Source organism: Rana temporaria, chromosome 4, assembly GCF_905171775.1.
Source record: "Rana temporaria chromosome 4, aRanTem1.1, whole genome shotgun sequence".
Classification (NCBI taxonomy): Eukaryota; Metazoa; Chordata; class Amphibia; order Anura; family Ranidae; genus Rana; species Rana temporaria.
Window position 1 is genome coordinate 152798106 of NC_053492.1, and position 14118 is coordinate 152812223.

General features: G+C 46.6%; 1 protein-coding gene across 1 annotated transcript; it reads left to right on the forward strand.

Annotated features, from left to right (window-relative positions):
* Nucleotides 1–962: 962 nt before the first annotated feature.
* On the forward strand, nucleotides 963–10278 carry LOC120936679. The gene is made up of 2 exons (XM_040349216.1): nucleotides 963–1035; nucleotides 8737–10278. The coding sequence occupies exon 2, from the start codon at nucleotides 8957–8959 to the stop codon at nucleotides 10004–10006; it is 1050 nt and encodes a 349-aa protein (XP_040205150.1). The 5' UTR covers nucleotides 963–1035; nucleotides 8737–8956; the 3' UTR covers nucleotides 10007–10278.
* Nucleotides 10279–14118: the final 3840 nt, after the last annotated feature.

Sequence of the window (14118 nt, forward strand, 5' to 3'; positions counted from 1 at the left end):
CCCACCTTTAGGGTGACTGCATCACGGCGCCCTGGCGAAATGGCCTACCAGGCCGGGGTGCACGTGCCACACGGTGTTCCTGGTTCTGGGACCATGTTGATCCGGAACATTTAAAGTTGTGGCGGGGCCCCAGTAATCGACTGGGTTCCCAATCCTGAGAAGATCCCAAGCGAGATAGCTGTTCGGTGGGGAGTCCATCTGAGGAGAGCCAAGAGAGGCTGGCAATCCAATAGGGTCTCGACAATCCACCGGGGATCAAGGCAACCGAATACTGAAAGGATGGACTTTGGTCACCTGTCAGTCGGTCACATGTAAACTACCTGAAGGAGATCTGTAGTGGATGTGATAAAAATAGTCAAACTAAGATAATGAAATGCCTATTTCAATGCACAAACACATGCTTTATATCACATATGATCATATATATATATAACGTATGCAAATAGGTTATTGATTGCTATAGGAATAATCACATATAATCGTAATGCATAATTTACCCCTTTGCTAATATAATGTTGTATTTCAGAGATGCATCACATGGTTTATCAGAACAGGAACTCAGTCTGCAAAAAACAACTATTTTAGGACAGCGGAAAGTCCCTAAGAACCACAGAACCAGACAGATGCCAGACGCCAGGACGTCACAAGAATAATATTACATATTAATGAGAATGTTGAATATTAATGAATATTAATGAGCATGATCGTGTGTTCGGTCATGCGCTCTTGAATGCACTTGTAAACCATATAAAAAGACACGGCTTGCAATAAAAAAGCAGAAGTAACGGTCTTCACCCTGAGACACAAGTCTGAGTGTAGATTATTTACTTTAGTTCTTTAGTTTGTACAAACGCTTCTTATCTAATTTGGCTCAGGAAGCAGATATCAGACACTCCGTGCATTTGGCTCGGGTCCAAGACAATTGACGCCCATCGTGGGCCTTCGGGCTTCCTGATTCGGGCCCAAGCCGATCGAGAGGGGACTGGGACGGAGACCAATGCGGACGGGTGCAGAGACTGATCACCTCTGAGAACGGTAAGACACTTTTAATTTTGTCTACTGTTCATCCCGCCCGTGGTTGGTTAGTTCCTGTTCCCGTGTCGGCTTGCCCTCGATCAGCAAAGCAGGCAGATAATATAGCTTGCCCGAGGGTCATTTATAAGAACCTGCATTGGTATCTGCAGCCTGTATTTTGTTTCCTGTTGTTTTTGTTTTGTTCTGTCAAGCTTGTGACGGCTGTTGGGAATAAGGGGATTAATTATATAATCACGGATGAGAATTGACGTGGTCAAACTCCTCCTGGGGGAATAAATAATTGTGCTGTGAAGCACGGATGACCAGGAGGGGGCGTCAGGAGAACGCATAGTTGCGTGGGGATCCCGTGAGGACTAATAATCCTATATTTCACTGCGGTTGTCACATATCTTGGTGTTTTGTTATATGTGCTGGCCTCTGATGTTTGGATGAGACAGGCAGAAAGGAATAGAGTCACAGATGCGATAACTGGCTGTGATAACGTGGTCAAACTTCTCTCAGGGTTGTTGTAAGGTATACCTGAGAAGGTGCGCACAGCTCAGGGTATCAGGTACTACTGCACAGGTGTGCACAAAGGTGTGCAGGGAAAATCCTGTGACGTTGTTCTGAGGTCTCATCTTTTAATCACATGAGCCAGGGATGTCATGTCCTGAATGTGTCTGTGGGCTACTGTTAGGAATTCATTCAGAGGGTTGGGGGTTGGTGAAAGTGATAACCCCAGGATACAGGGAAGAAATTCTTGACCTGAAACCTTTGTTGGTAGATTTTCCAGATGTGTTGGTGTTCAGATTAAACGTGCACTACCCAGTCAGAATTGTAGTCGGGGCATCATTACCAGCAATAGAAGGTGAAGCTAGAGAGAGGGGATACTTACCTATTAGGTGTCCACTCCAGCCAGAACAGCCAGAAAAGTGTGAGGAGGGTGAAAAGGACAGAATCAGAAGTTTGGGTTTGCCTCTGGGACACGTAAATGACATTTAAAGGAACGCACTGTATTTAACTGCTGTATTGTTTAAGCTCGTCTGTCTGCAGCAGGCTGACACTTTCGATTTAAAAAAAAAAAGGAGAAAGTGTACTTTTAAAAAAGAGGAAGTGACAGCGCAGAAAGATCTCAAAAGAGCACGCAGCCAAAACTTCAAACTTGTGTCCTAGACAGCCTTGTAATACAAAATCCAGAGATCTGAACGTGTATTGAACGTGTATCCCTCCATTAAATAGCAATGGGACAGAAGTTAGAAAAGCCGAGGGAAGGCAGCTTAGCTTACAGCTTGGTTTTAGAGAGGGAGGGAAAAACAGCAGTTAAGAGGATAAATGAACTTGCAAAAGTATGTGACATCAACATGCACATGGGTGGGAGGTTGCAGGCAGAAGAATGGCGGGTGTTGTTAAAACGGAAAAAAGGTCTATTGTCTGATCATGGCTTATTAGCTACAGCTGAAGCCTGGTACAGAGTATCGCAAGCTGTCCAAGTAGAGGGGTGGTCAGAGCAAGAGACAAATCAACATGGATATATTGTATATGTGTATCATAAACCAGAATGTACATTTGAGTCTGGACGGCCACCACCCTATAATGGCGTCCGAGCACAGGACAGGGAACCCTGCCCCTCAGCAACCGCCCCCTCACTTGATCCTCCCACCAGACACCGTCCCAATGTACCACCTCCTTCAGCACCCATGGCACCTCCCAAGGGCAGTGGCCATCTTGCAACACCCAACACTGGTGACACAGGAAGACTCCCTATGACTGCTTCCTGTGACGGCCATATTGGTACACCCATACCTATATGCCCAGTGTTAGATCAGACCGGAGCATATTACAAGGAAGGTGTTAACCCATTAACCACTTAAGCCCCGGACCAATATGCAGCCTAAAGACCCAAGGTGTTTTTACAGTTCGGGACTGCGTCGCTTTAACAGACAATTGCGCGGTCGTGCGACGTGGCTCCCAAACAAAATTGGCGTCCTTTTTTCCCCACAAATAGAGCTTTCTTTTGGTGGTATTTGATCACATCTGCGGTTTTTAGTTTTTGCGCTATAAACAAAAATAGAGCGACAATTTTGAAAAAAAAGCAATATTTTTTACTTTTTGCTGTAATAAATATCCCCCAAAAACATATATAAAAACATTTTTTTTCCTCAGTTTAGGCCGATACGTATTCTTCTACCTATTTTTAGTAAAAAAAATCGCAATAAGCGTTTATCGATTGGTTTGCGCAAAATTTATAGTGTTTACAAAATAGGGGATAGTTTTATTGCATTTTTATTTTTTATTTTTTTTTTACTACTATTGGCGGCGATCAGCAATTTTTTTCGTGACTGCGACATTATGGCGGACACTTCGGACAATTTTGACACATTTTTGGGACCATTGTCATTTTCACAGCAAAAAATGCATTTAAATTGCATTCTTTATTGTGAAAATGACAGTTGCAGTTTGGGAGTTAACCACAGGTGGCGCTGTAGGAGTTAGGGTGCACCTAGTATGTGTTTACAACTGTTTGGGGGTGTGGCTGTAGGAATGACGTCATCGATCGTGTCTTCCCTATAAAGGGAATGACGCGATCGATGCGCCGCCACAGTGAAGGACGGGGAAGCCGTGTTTACACACGGCTCTCCCCGTTCTTCAGCTCCGGGGAGCGATCGCGACGGAGCGGCTATAAACCAATAGCCGCGCCGTGGTCCCGGATCGCTCCCCGAGCGGACCCGACCGCCGCATGTAGCGGGGGGGGTCCCGATCGGACCCCCCACCCGCTAATAGGCGAGGACGTACCTATACGCCCATGTGCCTGTACGTGCCATATTGTGGACGTATATGTACATGCGGTGGTCGGGAACTGGTTAATGATGTTAGAAGATGATGAGGATGAGGCAGAGGAAAGCATTGATAGTCACTGCCACTCACCTGAGCACCAAGAAGTGTCAGTGACCAAGGGGGGCGTCGCTCCAACTGGTACCACTCCCAGTTCAGCCAGTCATGAAGACCAGGGCCCAGCTCAGATTATAGTGTCTGGAGGCCTGTCGGATGTGAACACCAGGACAACTACACTTCCATACCAGGGCCATGAACCAGTACATCCCCCCCTTCAGTCACCTCACAGGGCGCTGCATGAATTCTGTATGGAATCTGACCGAGTGACATCCTCACATCCCCATCCCACTTCCACAGCAGCACGGCCTACATCCGCAGGCCTGTGGGGAGCAGCGCAAACAACCAGGGTTGGTGCTAGGTTCTCACTCCCATTGTATTCCCCTCCTCATTCACAACCGTTCTCTGAGGACACGGCGAATGTCTCAGGAGGACCCACAGGTGATTCACATGACACCATACAGTATGGCCCCCCCCCACAAAACAGGGGACTACCTCTCCAACCACCACAACAGGGAAATTACTGGAGACTTCCACCCAGTGGGTCACAACCTCACATACCAAGGGGGGAAATGCCACCTGCACCACTAGGCGCACCCCTGATGTATGTGACCTTTAGCCCTCAACAAGCATCATCCCTTGTAACCAGTCTACCAGATCCTGAAAAACAGCCCATGCCATTTTACAGAAGAGTTGCCCAGATCCAGAAGGCATACTCCTGTGCCTGGCGGGACCTGGTAAGTCTCTGTGAAATCAAAGCAGGGGATGCTTACTGGCCAGTAATGCTAAGGTGTTTCAAGGTGGACAGTGGCATCCCTGACAATACATATGGTTCGGGATGTGAGTTTGTGACGCAGTTACAACAGTGGGCACGTGACCGCCTGGCAGACCAAGCAACAAACATCCAAGACATTACACAAGATAAGGCTGAATCAGTTGAGAAATTCCATACTAGGATGTTACAGGTGTTCACCGATTTGGGATTCAGCACACAAAACAAGGCACATACGCAGATGCTATCCTCTGCATTTGTAACAGGCCTCAGGGACACAATCCGGAAAGGCCTGCTACTATCTCGGCCAGAGTACAGAGTGTTACCTCTTGACACTCTACTACTGGTAGCAAAGGGCATAGAGTCCTCACAGGGTAATAGGAAGGCAGTCCCTCTCATGTTGACTTCTGACACACCATACCCGCCACCACAAACACAAAACCCGCGAGCCTGCTGTTACAACTGTGGGAAGCCCGGACATTTTCGAAGACAATGCCGAAGCCCGTGGAGATCCGATCGAAGACAGCCCGATCATGGGGACCAAAGAAGAGGAGATGCTCAACACCAAGGACAAAACGTCCAGGGGAATCCCAACTCAGCACCCAATGATTGGCCTCCTCCTCCTCTGTTTGGCCATATGGATCCATAGGAATTCGGCAAGCCTGTGTCATACACTCCAACCATGATCGCAACACACAAAGATTCAGGGGGACCTCTAGCCAAGATAACACTCAGCATCGAGGGCCGGCCCACTCAGTTCATTTGCGACACAGGTGCTGCCCGGTCTGTTATTCGAACGAAAGAATTACCCGATATCTCCTTCCTATCTGACAATGACATCACATGCGTTGGAGTGGATGGAACACCCCGAAAAAGTCCTCTAACCCGCCCCCTACAAGTTGGCAACATCCCTGACCTGCTAACAAGATTTGTGGTTTCCGACACCTGTCCCTTGAACTTACTAGGGGCTGACGTCTTATCCAGACTCCAGGCCTCAATCTCCTTCCAACCTGATGGTGGTATCCGAGTAACCTCACCACTGACTGATGAAGACACGTCAGCATTATGCTCCATTCCGCTCTTGCTGTCCCTAAACGTAGAAGACAAGACTGGAATTCCGGAAGAGGTTTTAACCCGAATACCTTCCTGCCTGTGGTCTACAGGCCCAGAAGACATCGGTCAGCTAAAAGTCCCGCCTGTCATGGTCAGAATGAAGCCTGGTGCCCCTTTCCCCAGAAAACCCCAATACCCCCTCAAGCCCTCCGTGTCAGCAGCAATCACTCGCCAGATAGAGGCCCTCCTCCAGAATGGGGCTCTTATACCCTGCACAAGCCCCTGCAACACCCCACTCTTCCCAGTCAAGAAGAAAACCCCAAAAGGAGAACCTGTGAAATATCGCATGGTGCAGGACCTGCGAGCAGTGAATGAAGCCACCATACTGGAGACACCCATCGTACCCAACCCACACACCTTGCTGGCAGGAATACCACCCACGGCCAAGTACTTTACTGTGGTGGACTTAGCGAACGCCTACTTCAGTGTCCCCCTAGACCCGCGTTGTCAATTCTTATTCAGTTTCATCCACGAAAGGAAAAGCTACACCTGGACTGTAATGCCGCAAGGTGCCCAGAACTCCCCGTCCCAATTCTCCAAGGCAATGAAATTCATTCTGGACACGTGGATCAAACTCCACCCAGACGTTGTGCTTCTCGAATATGTGGATGACCTCTTGCTTTGCGCAGATACCCAAAATGAGGCTGCCACCCACTCTGAAGACCTTCTTTGTTACCTGGCTGAACAAGGCTGTAAAGCATCAAAACAGAAGATCCAGTGGTGCAAGCAAACAGTGGTCTTCCTTGGACATTGTATCTCACAAGGCGTAAGACATCTTACTCAAGAACGAATAGCTGTGATCAAAGCAATTCCGGTGCCAGTTGGCCACAAGTCTCTCCATGCTTTTCTGGGCCTAATATCTTATTGTCGTTCATGGATTCCAGAAGCATCTCTGCTAATGCAACCACTCTATGATGCTCTAAAGACTGATCCTTTCACTCTGCCACCAGAGGCCCTTACAAACTTTGAAATTCTGAAACAGATCCTGTCGTCGGCCCCTGCCCTTGGCATACCAGACTATGAAAAGAGCTTCAAGCTATTTGTCTCAGAGAGAGAAGGACACGCCACAGGAGTACTGGCCCAATCTTGTGACAACAGACTTAGACCTATCGGGTACTATTCCTGTCGATTGGATCCAGTAGCTAGGGGGGCACCCTCCTGCCTCAGAGCTGTTTTCGCAGCCCAAGCCCTTCTGGACAAAACTGCAGATCTCGTGCTGGGCCACTTCCTCATCCTTCTAGCTCCGCATGACATATCAGCCGTGCTAAACCAAGTACAACCAAAACATATGTCAGCAGCAAGACATCTCAGACTACAATGCACTTTGCTCCTCCCGGACAATATATCCCTCCTCAGATGTAACACCCTCAACCCGTCCACTCTGCTCCCGCTTTTCGAGGGGGGAAACGACCCTCACGATATCTCTCACGACTGTCTTGAAATCATGAAGATGGAAACTACACACCTGCCAACAGTTAGCAGAGTGCCTCTGGACGACCCTGACCTGACTATCTATGTTGATGGATCAAGATATGCAGATCATGAAGGGAGGTACCACACCGGATATGCTGTCACTACCAGAGACACAATCCTCCATGCCTCTGCATTGCCCCCCTCTAAGTCCGCACAAGAAGCAGAACTTCAGGCCCTAATCATGGCATGCAAGCTGGCGGAAGGGAAGAAGGCTAACATTTATACGGACTCAAGATACGCTCTTGGAGTGGCCTGTGACTATGGTGTCCTGTGGAAGAATAGGGGTTTTCTGACAGCAGTGGGTACACCTATAAAACACAGCGCAGCAGTCAGGGACCTGATTGATGCTCTGCTACTTCCTACCCAAGTGGCAGTTCTCAAGGTAAAGGCACATGGCAGACTGAACACTCAAGAAGCACAAGGTAATCACTTGGCGGACACTGCAGCAAAACATGCCGCGAAAGGTGTGCGAGAAGTTGTACGCAGAGTGGACGTCCAAAACATTCCAACACAAGAGACAGTACAAGCCACCATGATCTTGCAGAACCCTCCTGTGGATTGGGCACGCTTGAAGGAAATGCAAGAGGCAGCAAGTGAAGAGGAAAAAGGAACATGGACGAAGAAGGGAGCCATATTGAAGGATGGACTCATGGAAGTGAATAAGAGACCATGTTTACCACGGTCCATGTTCCCAGCTGTGGTGCAGTGGGCTCATGGTGCTTCTCACCTGTCGAAGACCTTGATGAATGCTTTGATCAATAAATACTACCTGGCCCCAGGAATTACCCCACTTACCAACAACTTCTGTAAGTCATGCGTCATTTGTGCCAAGTGCAACCCAGGCAGAACGGAAAAGACACCCATGAAACATCTAGCTAAAGCTCAATATCCCTTTCAACGAATACAGATTGATCATATTCAGATGCCGAAGAGTGGCCGGTATGAATACGCTCTAGTAATCGTTGATATGTTCAGTTCCTGGCCCGAAGCGTTCCCTGTGACCAACATGACAGCGAAGACCACAGCCAAGAAGCTTCTAACGGAAATAGTGTGCAGATATGGTGTCCCAGAGGTCATAGAGAGTGATCAGGGGCCGGCTTTCACGGCCTCGTTAACCAAAGAAATATGGACAGCCCTAGGGGTCACACTTGCTTTCCACACCCCGTATCACCCTCAGAGCAGTGGGAAGGTAGAAAGATTGAATGGCACAATAAAATCCCGAATGTTGAAAATGTCTCAGGAGACAGGGATGTGCTGGCCAGACAGTCTACCCATCGCCCTGTTCAGTGTGAGATACACTCCTAAAGAGAGCCATGGTTTATCACCTTATGAAATACTGTTTGGTTCAGCCCCGAGATTAGGGTGTTATTATCCACAACAGTTACAGTTACAATCCGATGTATTAACTGATTATGTGACTGCTTTGTCTCGTGAATTAACCCGAATCCATGCAAAGGTTTTCTCTTCCATTCCAGATCCTGAGTTAGATACAGGAACACACAAGCTGGTCCCCGGTGATTGGGTTCTGGTGAAGAAATTTGTGCGAAAACACCCTCTTGAACCAAGATATGACGGTCCCTTCCAGGTCCTCCTAATAACAGCTACATCTGTGAAAGTTGCAGGGAAGAATACCTGGATACACGCCTCCCACTGCAAGAAGGTCACCATACCCAAGGAAACGGATAAAGATAAATCATGATCATATATATCCTTTGTCTGTGTGGGTTGACTGGGGCACAGCATGCAGCCATTACTAAGAAAGATGGGAAGGTCATTTTTTGGTATAATTCATCTGATACCCATATAGCCACGTTTGACTTCCACCCGTGTAAGATACTCCCATGTCCTGAGCATGACAGCAGGTCAGAACGGTATGAAAAAGGTGACGGAGAGGGATATATATGTGTCACTAAAGGGTCATGGGGAAAAAATTGTGACAGTTGGGGAGCAGCAGCTTGGAACACAGGGACACCCTGGGGATATAACCCTCTGCCAGCCTATGACAGTAAAGACAGCCAGGGGGAGCCCTTGCTAACCCGTCTTACCCTCACCAAGCCAGGGCCCAGTATGACACTTGTCCTAAACATACGGAATCCGAGCCCATCCGATAAGGGAGAGTATGTGTTGGGGTGGTGGTTCGGAGGTGGTCACTGGGGTCATAGAGGGTCTTTCCGTCTAGAAGATATGTACAACAACAATGAATGGCAGCCAATCAAGAACCTGCCGCCCCCACCAAACCCCTTAAAGCCCCATGTACAGACCCTGGAGGACATGGTTGCAATAGCAGATCCTACCTTCAAGGATACAATGGAGGTTGAGACCGGCCTTTCAGAAATCAATCTCTGGCTAGAATGGATGAGATATAGCGCCAGCAGACATAATAAAACCAACTGCTATGTCTGTGGTAGTGCTAGGCCACATTTGGGTACAGTCCCATTAGTTATACCTAAAAAAGAGGAAGAGTGCTTCCTAAGCCTCTACGCTAACATTTCCACCAACCAATTAACATGTGAGAAATGGAAAAAGGAATATCCCATAGACACCAGTGCTTCAATACCTAAGATAGCTATCACCTTATACCCTGGAAACTACACTTGTTATGCTCACCATGAAGGGAGGGGTAAAAACCTAGGTAACTTCTCCAAAGGTTACTGTGCTTCTTACAGTCATGTCCCGGCCAACTTAATACAGAATCAAAGTCAATCCTTGGGGATGTGTATTGGATATGTGGAGACATGCAAGTGAGGTCCAGATTTGAAGGACAATGGAGGGGAGAATGTGCCCTTGCAAAGGCCATCATGCCTCTGCACATCCTAACCCTAACGGAAGGTATTCACAACACACAGGGTAAGAGGACAAAAAGGGAAGCCCTTCCGGGAAGTTTTGACCCTCATGTGTATTTAGATGCCATTGGAGTTCCGAGGGGGGTCCCTGATGAATTCAAGGCCCGAGACCAGGTAAAAGCAGGTTTAGAGGCCCTAATCCCCATAATAACTGTTAGCAAAAATGTAGACTGGTTAAATTATATATATTACAATCAGCAAAGGTTTGTCAATTACACGAGAGACGCATTCCAGGGAATAGCCGAACAGTTGGAGGCCGACTCTCAAATGACTTTCCAGAACCGGATGGCTCTGGATATGATATTTGCAGAGAAAGGAGGGGTTTGTACTGTGATAGACAAGATGACCAGCACCACTTGCTGTACCTATATTCCAGACAACACCGGCCCGAATGGCCAAGTCACTGTAGCCCTTAAAAAGTTGAAGAATCTGTCAGTTGAACTAAAGAAAAATTCAGGCATCACAGATCCATGGGACCAATACTTCAGTTGGATGAACGGGTGGCAGAGAATTTTAACCCAAATAGGAGTAACCATACTAATCTTTCTATTTCTCCTCGCTCTGATAATTTGTTGCATACTCCCTTGTTTAAAGAAATGTATAGAGAAAGCAGTAGAACAAGGAATCCCTACGTTCGTGAACCAAGACATAGGGCTCGAGGAAGATGAGTACGAAGAACCGCACATTCCACTACAGACATTCCCAGTCTCACATCATGAATAGGCAGGATGAAAGGGACAGATAGGGTAGGAGCCTTGAGGCCGCGACCTGGGTCCAGCTGCAGCGAAAGCCATCCTCACCACTAGAGGCTCTGGGGAAAACCTGCTGGACCTTAGACTCCGCGCGCCTTGGGGTGGGGAAACTTAGATTAAAACAGGGACAGATTAAAATAGATTAAAATAGACATTTCAAGGGGGGTGCTGTAGTGGATGTGATAAAAATAGTCAAACTAAGATAATGAAATGCCTATTTCAATGCACAAACACATGCTTTATATCACATATGATCATATATATATATAACGTATGCAAATAGGTTATTGATTGCTATAGGAATAATCACATATAATCGTAATGCATAATTTACCCCTTTGCTAATATAATGTTGTATTTCAGAGATGCATCACATGGTTTATCAGAACAGGAACTCAGTCTGCAAAAAACAACTATTTTAGGACAGCGGAAAGTCCCTAAGAACCACAGAACCAGACAGATGCCAGACGCCAGGACGTCACAAGAATAATATTACATATTAATGAGAATGTTGAATATTAATGAATATTAATGAGCATGATCGTGTGTTCGGTCATGCGCTCTTGAATGCACTTGTAAACCATATAAAAAGACACGGCTTGCAATAAAAAAGCAGAAGTAACGGTCTTCACCCTGAGACACAAGTCTGAGTGTAGATTATTTACTTTAGTTCTTTAGTTTGTACAAACGCTTCTTATCTAATTTGGCTCAGGAAGCAGATATCAGACACTCCGTGCATTTGGCTCGGGTCCAAGACAATTGACGCCCATCGTGGGCCTTCGGGCTTCCTGATTCGGGCCCAAGCCGATCGAGAGGGGACTGGGACGGAGACCAATGCGGACGGGTGCAGAGACTGATCACCTCTGAGAACGGTAAGACACTTTTAATTTTGTCTACTGTTCATCCCGCCCGTGGTTGGTTAGTTCCTGTTCCCGTGTCGGCTTGCCCTCGATCAGCAAAGCAGGCAGATAATATAGCTTGCCCGAGGGTCATTTATAAGAACCTGCATTGGTATCTGCAGCCTGTATTTTGTTTCCTGTTGTTTTTGTTTTGTTCTGTCAAGCTTGTGACGGCTGTAAGGGGATTAATTATATAATCACGGATGAGAATTGACGTGGTCAAACTCCTCCTGGGGGAATAAATAATTGTGCTGTGAAGCACGGATGACCAGGAGGGGGCGTCAGGAGAACGCATAGTTGCGTGGGGATCCCGTGAGGACTAATAATCCTATATTTCACTGCGGTTGTCACATATCTTGGTGTTTTGTTATATGTGCTGGCCTCTGATGTTTGGATGAGACAGGCAGAAAGGAATAGAGTCACAGATGCGATAACTGGCTGTGATAACGTGGTCAAACTTCTCTCAGGGTTGTTGTAAGGTATACCTGAGAAGGTGCGCACAGCTCAGGGTATCAGGTACTACTGCACAGGTGTGCACAAAGGTGTGCAGGGAAAATCCTGTGACGTTGTTCTGAGGTCTCATCTTTTAATCACATGAGCCAGGGATGTCATGTCCTGAATGTGTCTGTGGGCTACTGTTAGGAATTCATTCAGAGGGTTGGGGGTTGGTGAAAGTGATAACCCCAGGATACAGGGAAGAAATTCTTGGCCTGAAACCTTTGTTGGTAGATTTTCCAGATGTGTTGGTGTTCAGATTAAACGTGCAGGCCAAAGTTTTTTAAAGAGAATTACCTCCGCTACCTCAATCCTAAGGAGGGTCTGTGGCAGAGACTTTTCCTCTAAGTTCTGAGTGATACGCTGGCTGCCAGGTCAGTGAGAGAGGCCTGTCCAGGTACGCTATACCCGCTCCGACTGGAGTGGCGAAGAAGACTAAGTGCTATTGGAAGCAGAACTGTTTCCCTTTTGATACCCCTGAATCTGCTATTTCTCCTTCTACTTCAACACTTCTATCACCACAAAGTTATATTGTTTTTTTCCCGGCTGGGTAATAAAGAGCACAGAAAAAGACACCTGTCGTGGACATTCCATTACTGCTACATTCACCATACACCCTTAGACAGCAGAGGAGCAATGAGGTAACATGCCACCCAAAACAAACCAGCAGCTTCTTCAGGAGTAGTGCTACATAATATTGTGCAATCTAAATAATAGATGACAAGAAAAAACGCTATTTCTAGAAATGTAAAATAAGTGTTCAAACAAATGAAATAAAGTCCACTTCACAGGTGCAGGCAGTGATCTTCACATCAAATGTGTTTCCCTCTTTCACCACACACGTGTAACAAAGCAGTGTAACACAATATCAGACCCCAATGACAAGTAGGTCTGAATGCGCTAAGTGCAACCAATGAAGGATCTCCATCTACTCAGGTGATATTGCATCTCCAAAGGTAAATTGCATAACCGCCAATCCCACAATGGTAAACATTAGAGAAAAACCAAGGGGAAACTCCACATTGTAGTACCAAAATACTCACATGTATTGCTTAAAAAATAAATGTACTCACAAGAAGCAAAAGCAACAAGGCAGTTCTTCGCTCTGGGAGTGAAAACGTCACTGCTATAGCTCCGCTCATTGCACACTTCCTCGACTCTTCCAGGGGCACAGGGGCAAATGAAGAAATGATTTCTAGGTTTTTATGATCAGTGAGAACAGTTACAGGATGATTAGCCCTTTCCAGCAGATGCCTCCTCCATTCAGAAAAAGCTCCCTTATTTTCTAGCATTTCCTTATCCCCAATGTCATAATTCTTTTCAGCTGAAGGCATTAGGCAAGAAAAATACACGCATGGAAAAGGCTGCATCTTTCATCCTCTTCGTTGAGTAAGGATATCTCCCACCGCAGAATCTGAAGCATCCACTTCCATGATAGAAGATAGTTTAGGATCAGGATGTACCAATATTGGTGCAGAATTAAAAAGCGTCTTTCATTTTCTAAAGGCAGATTGTGCCTCTGGTGACCACACAAAGGGCATCCCTTTCCTTGCTAGCTACATAATTGGTGTTATTACTCTTGAAAAGTCCCTTATGAATTTTTGTAGTAGTTGGCAAATCCAACAAATATTTTTACTACCTTCACATTTCTAGGGGCAGGCCAATCCACTACTGCTTTGATCTTATCAGGTTCCATTCAAATTCACATTTCCCCCGTTTGATGTAAAATCAAGTCATAAATCTTTTGAAGACAGTGGGCCAGATTCACAGAGCAAGTACGCCGGCGTATCTACTGATACGACGGCGTACTTTCAAATTTCCCGCGTCGTATCGTTGTTTTGAATCCTCAAAACAAGATATGACGGCTT

Excerpts from the sequence above, each read along its gene's own strand:
- LOC120936679 (XM_040349216.1), top strand. The coding sequence starts at position 8,957 with ATGATCATATATATCCTTTGTCTGTGTGGGTTGACTGGGGCACAGCAT.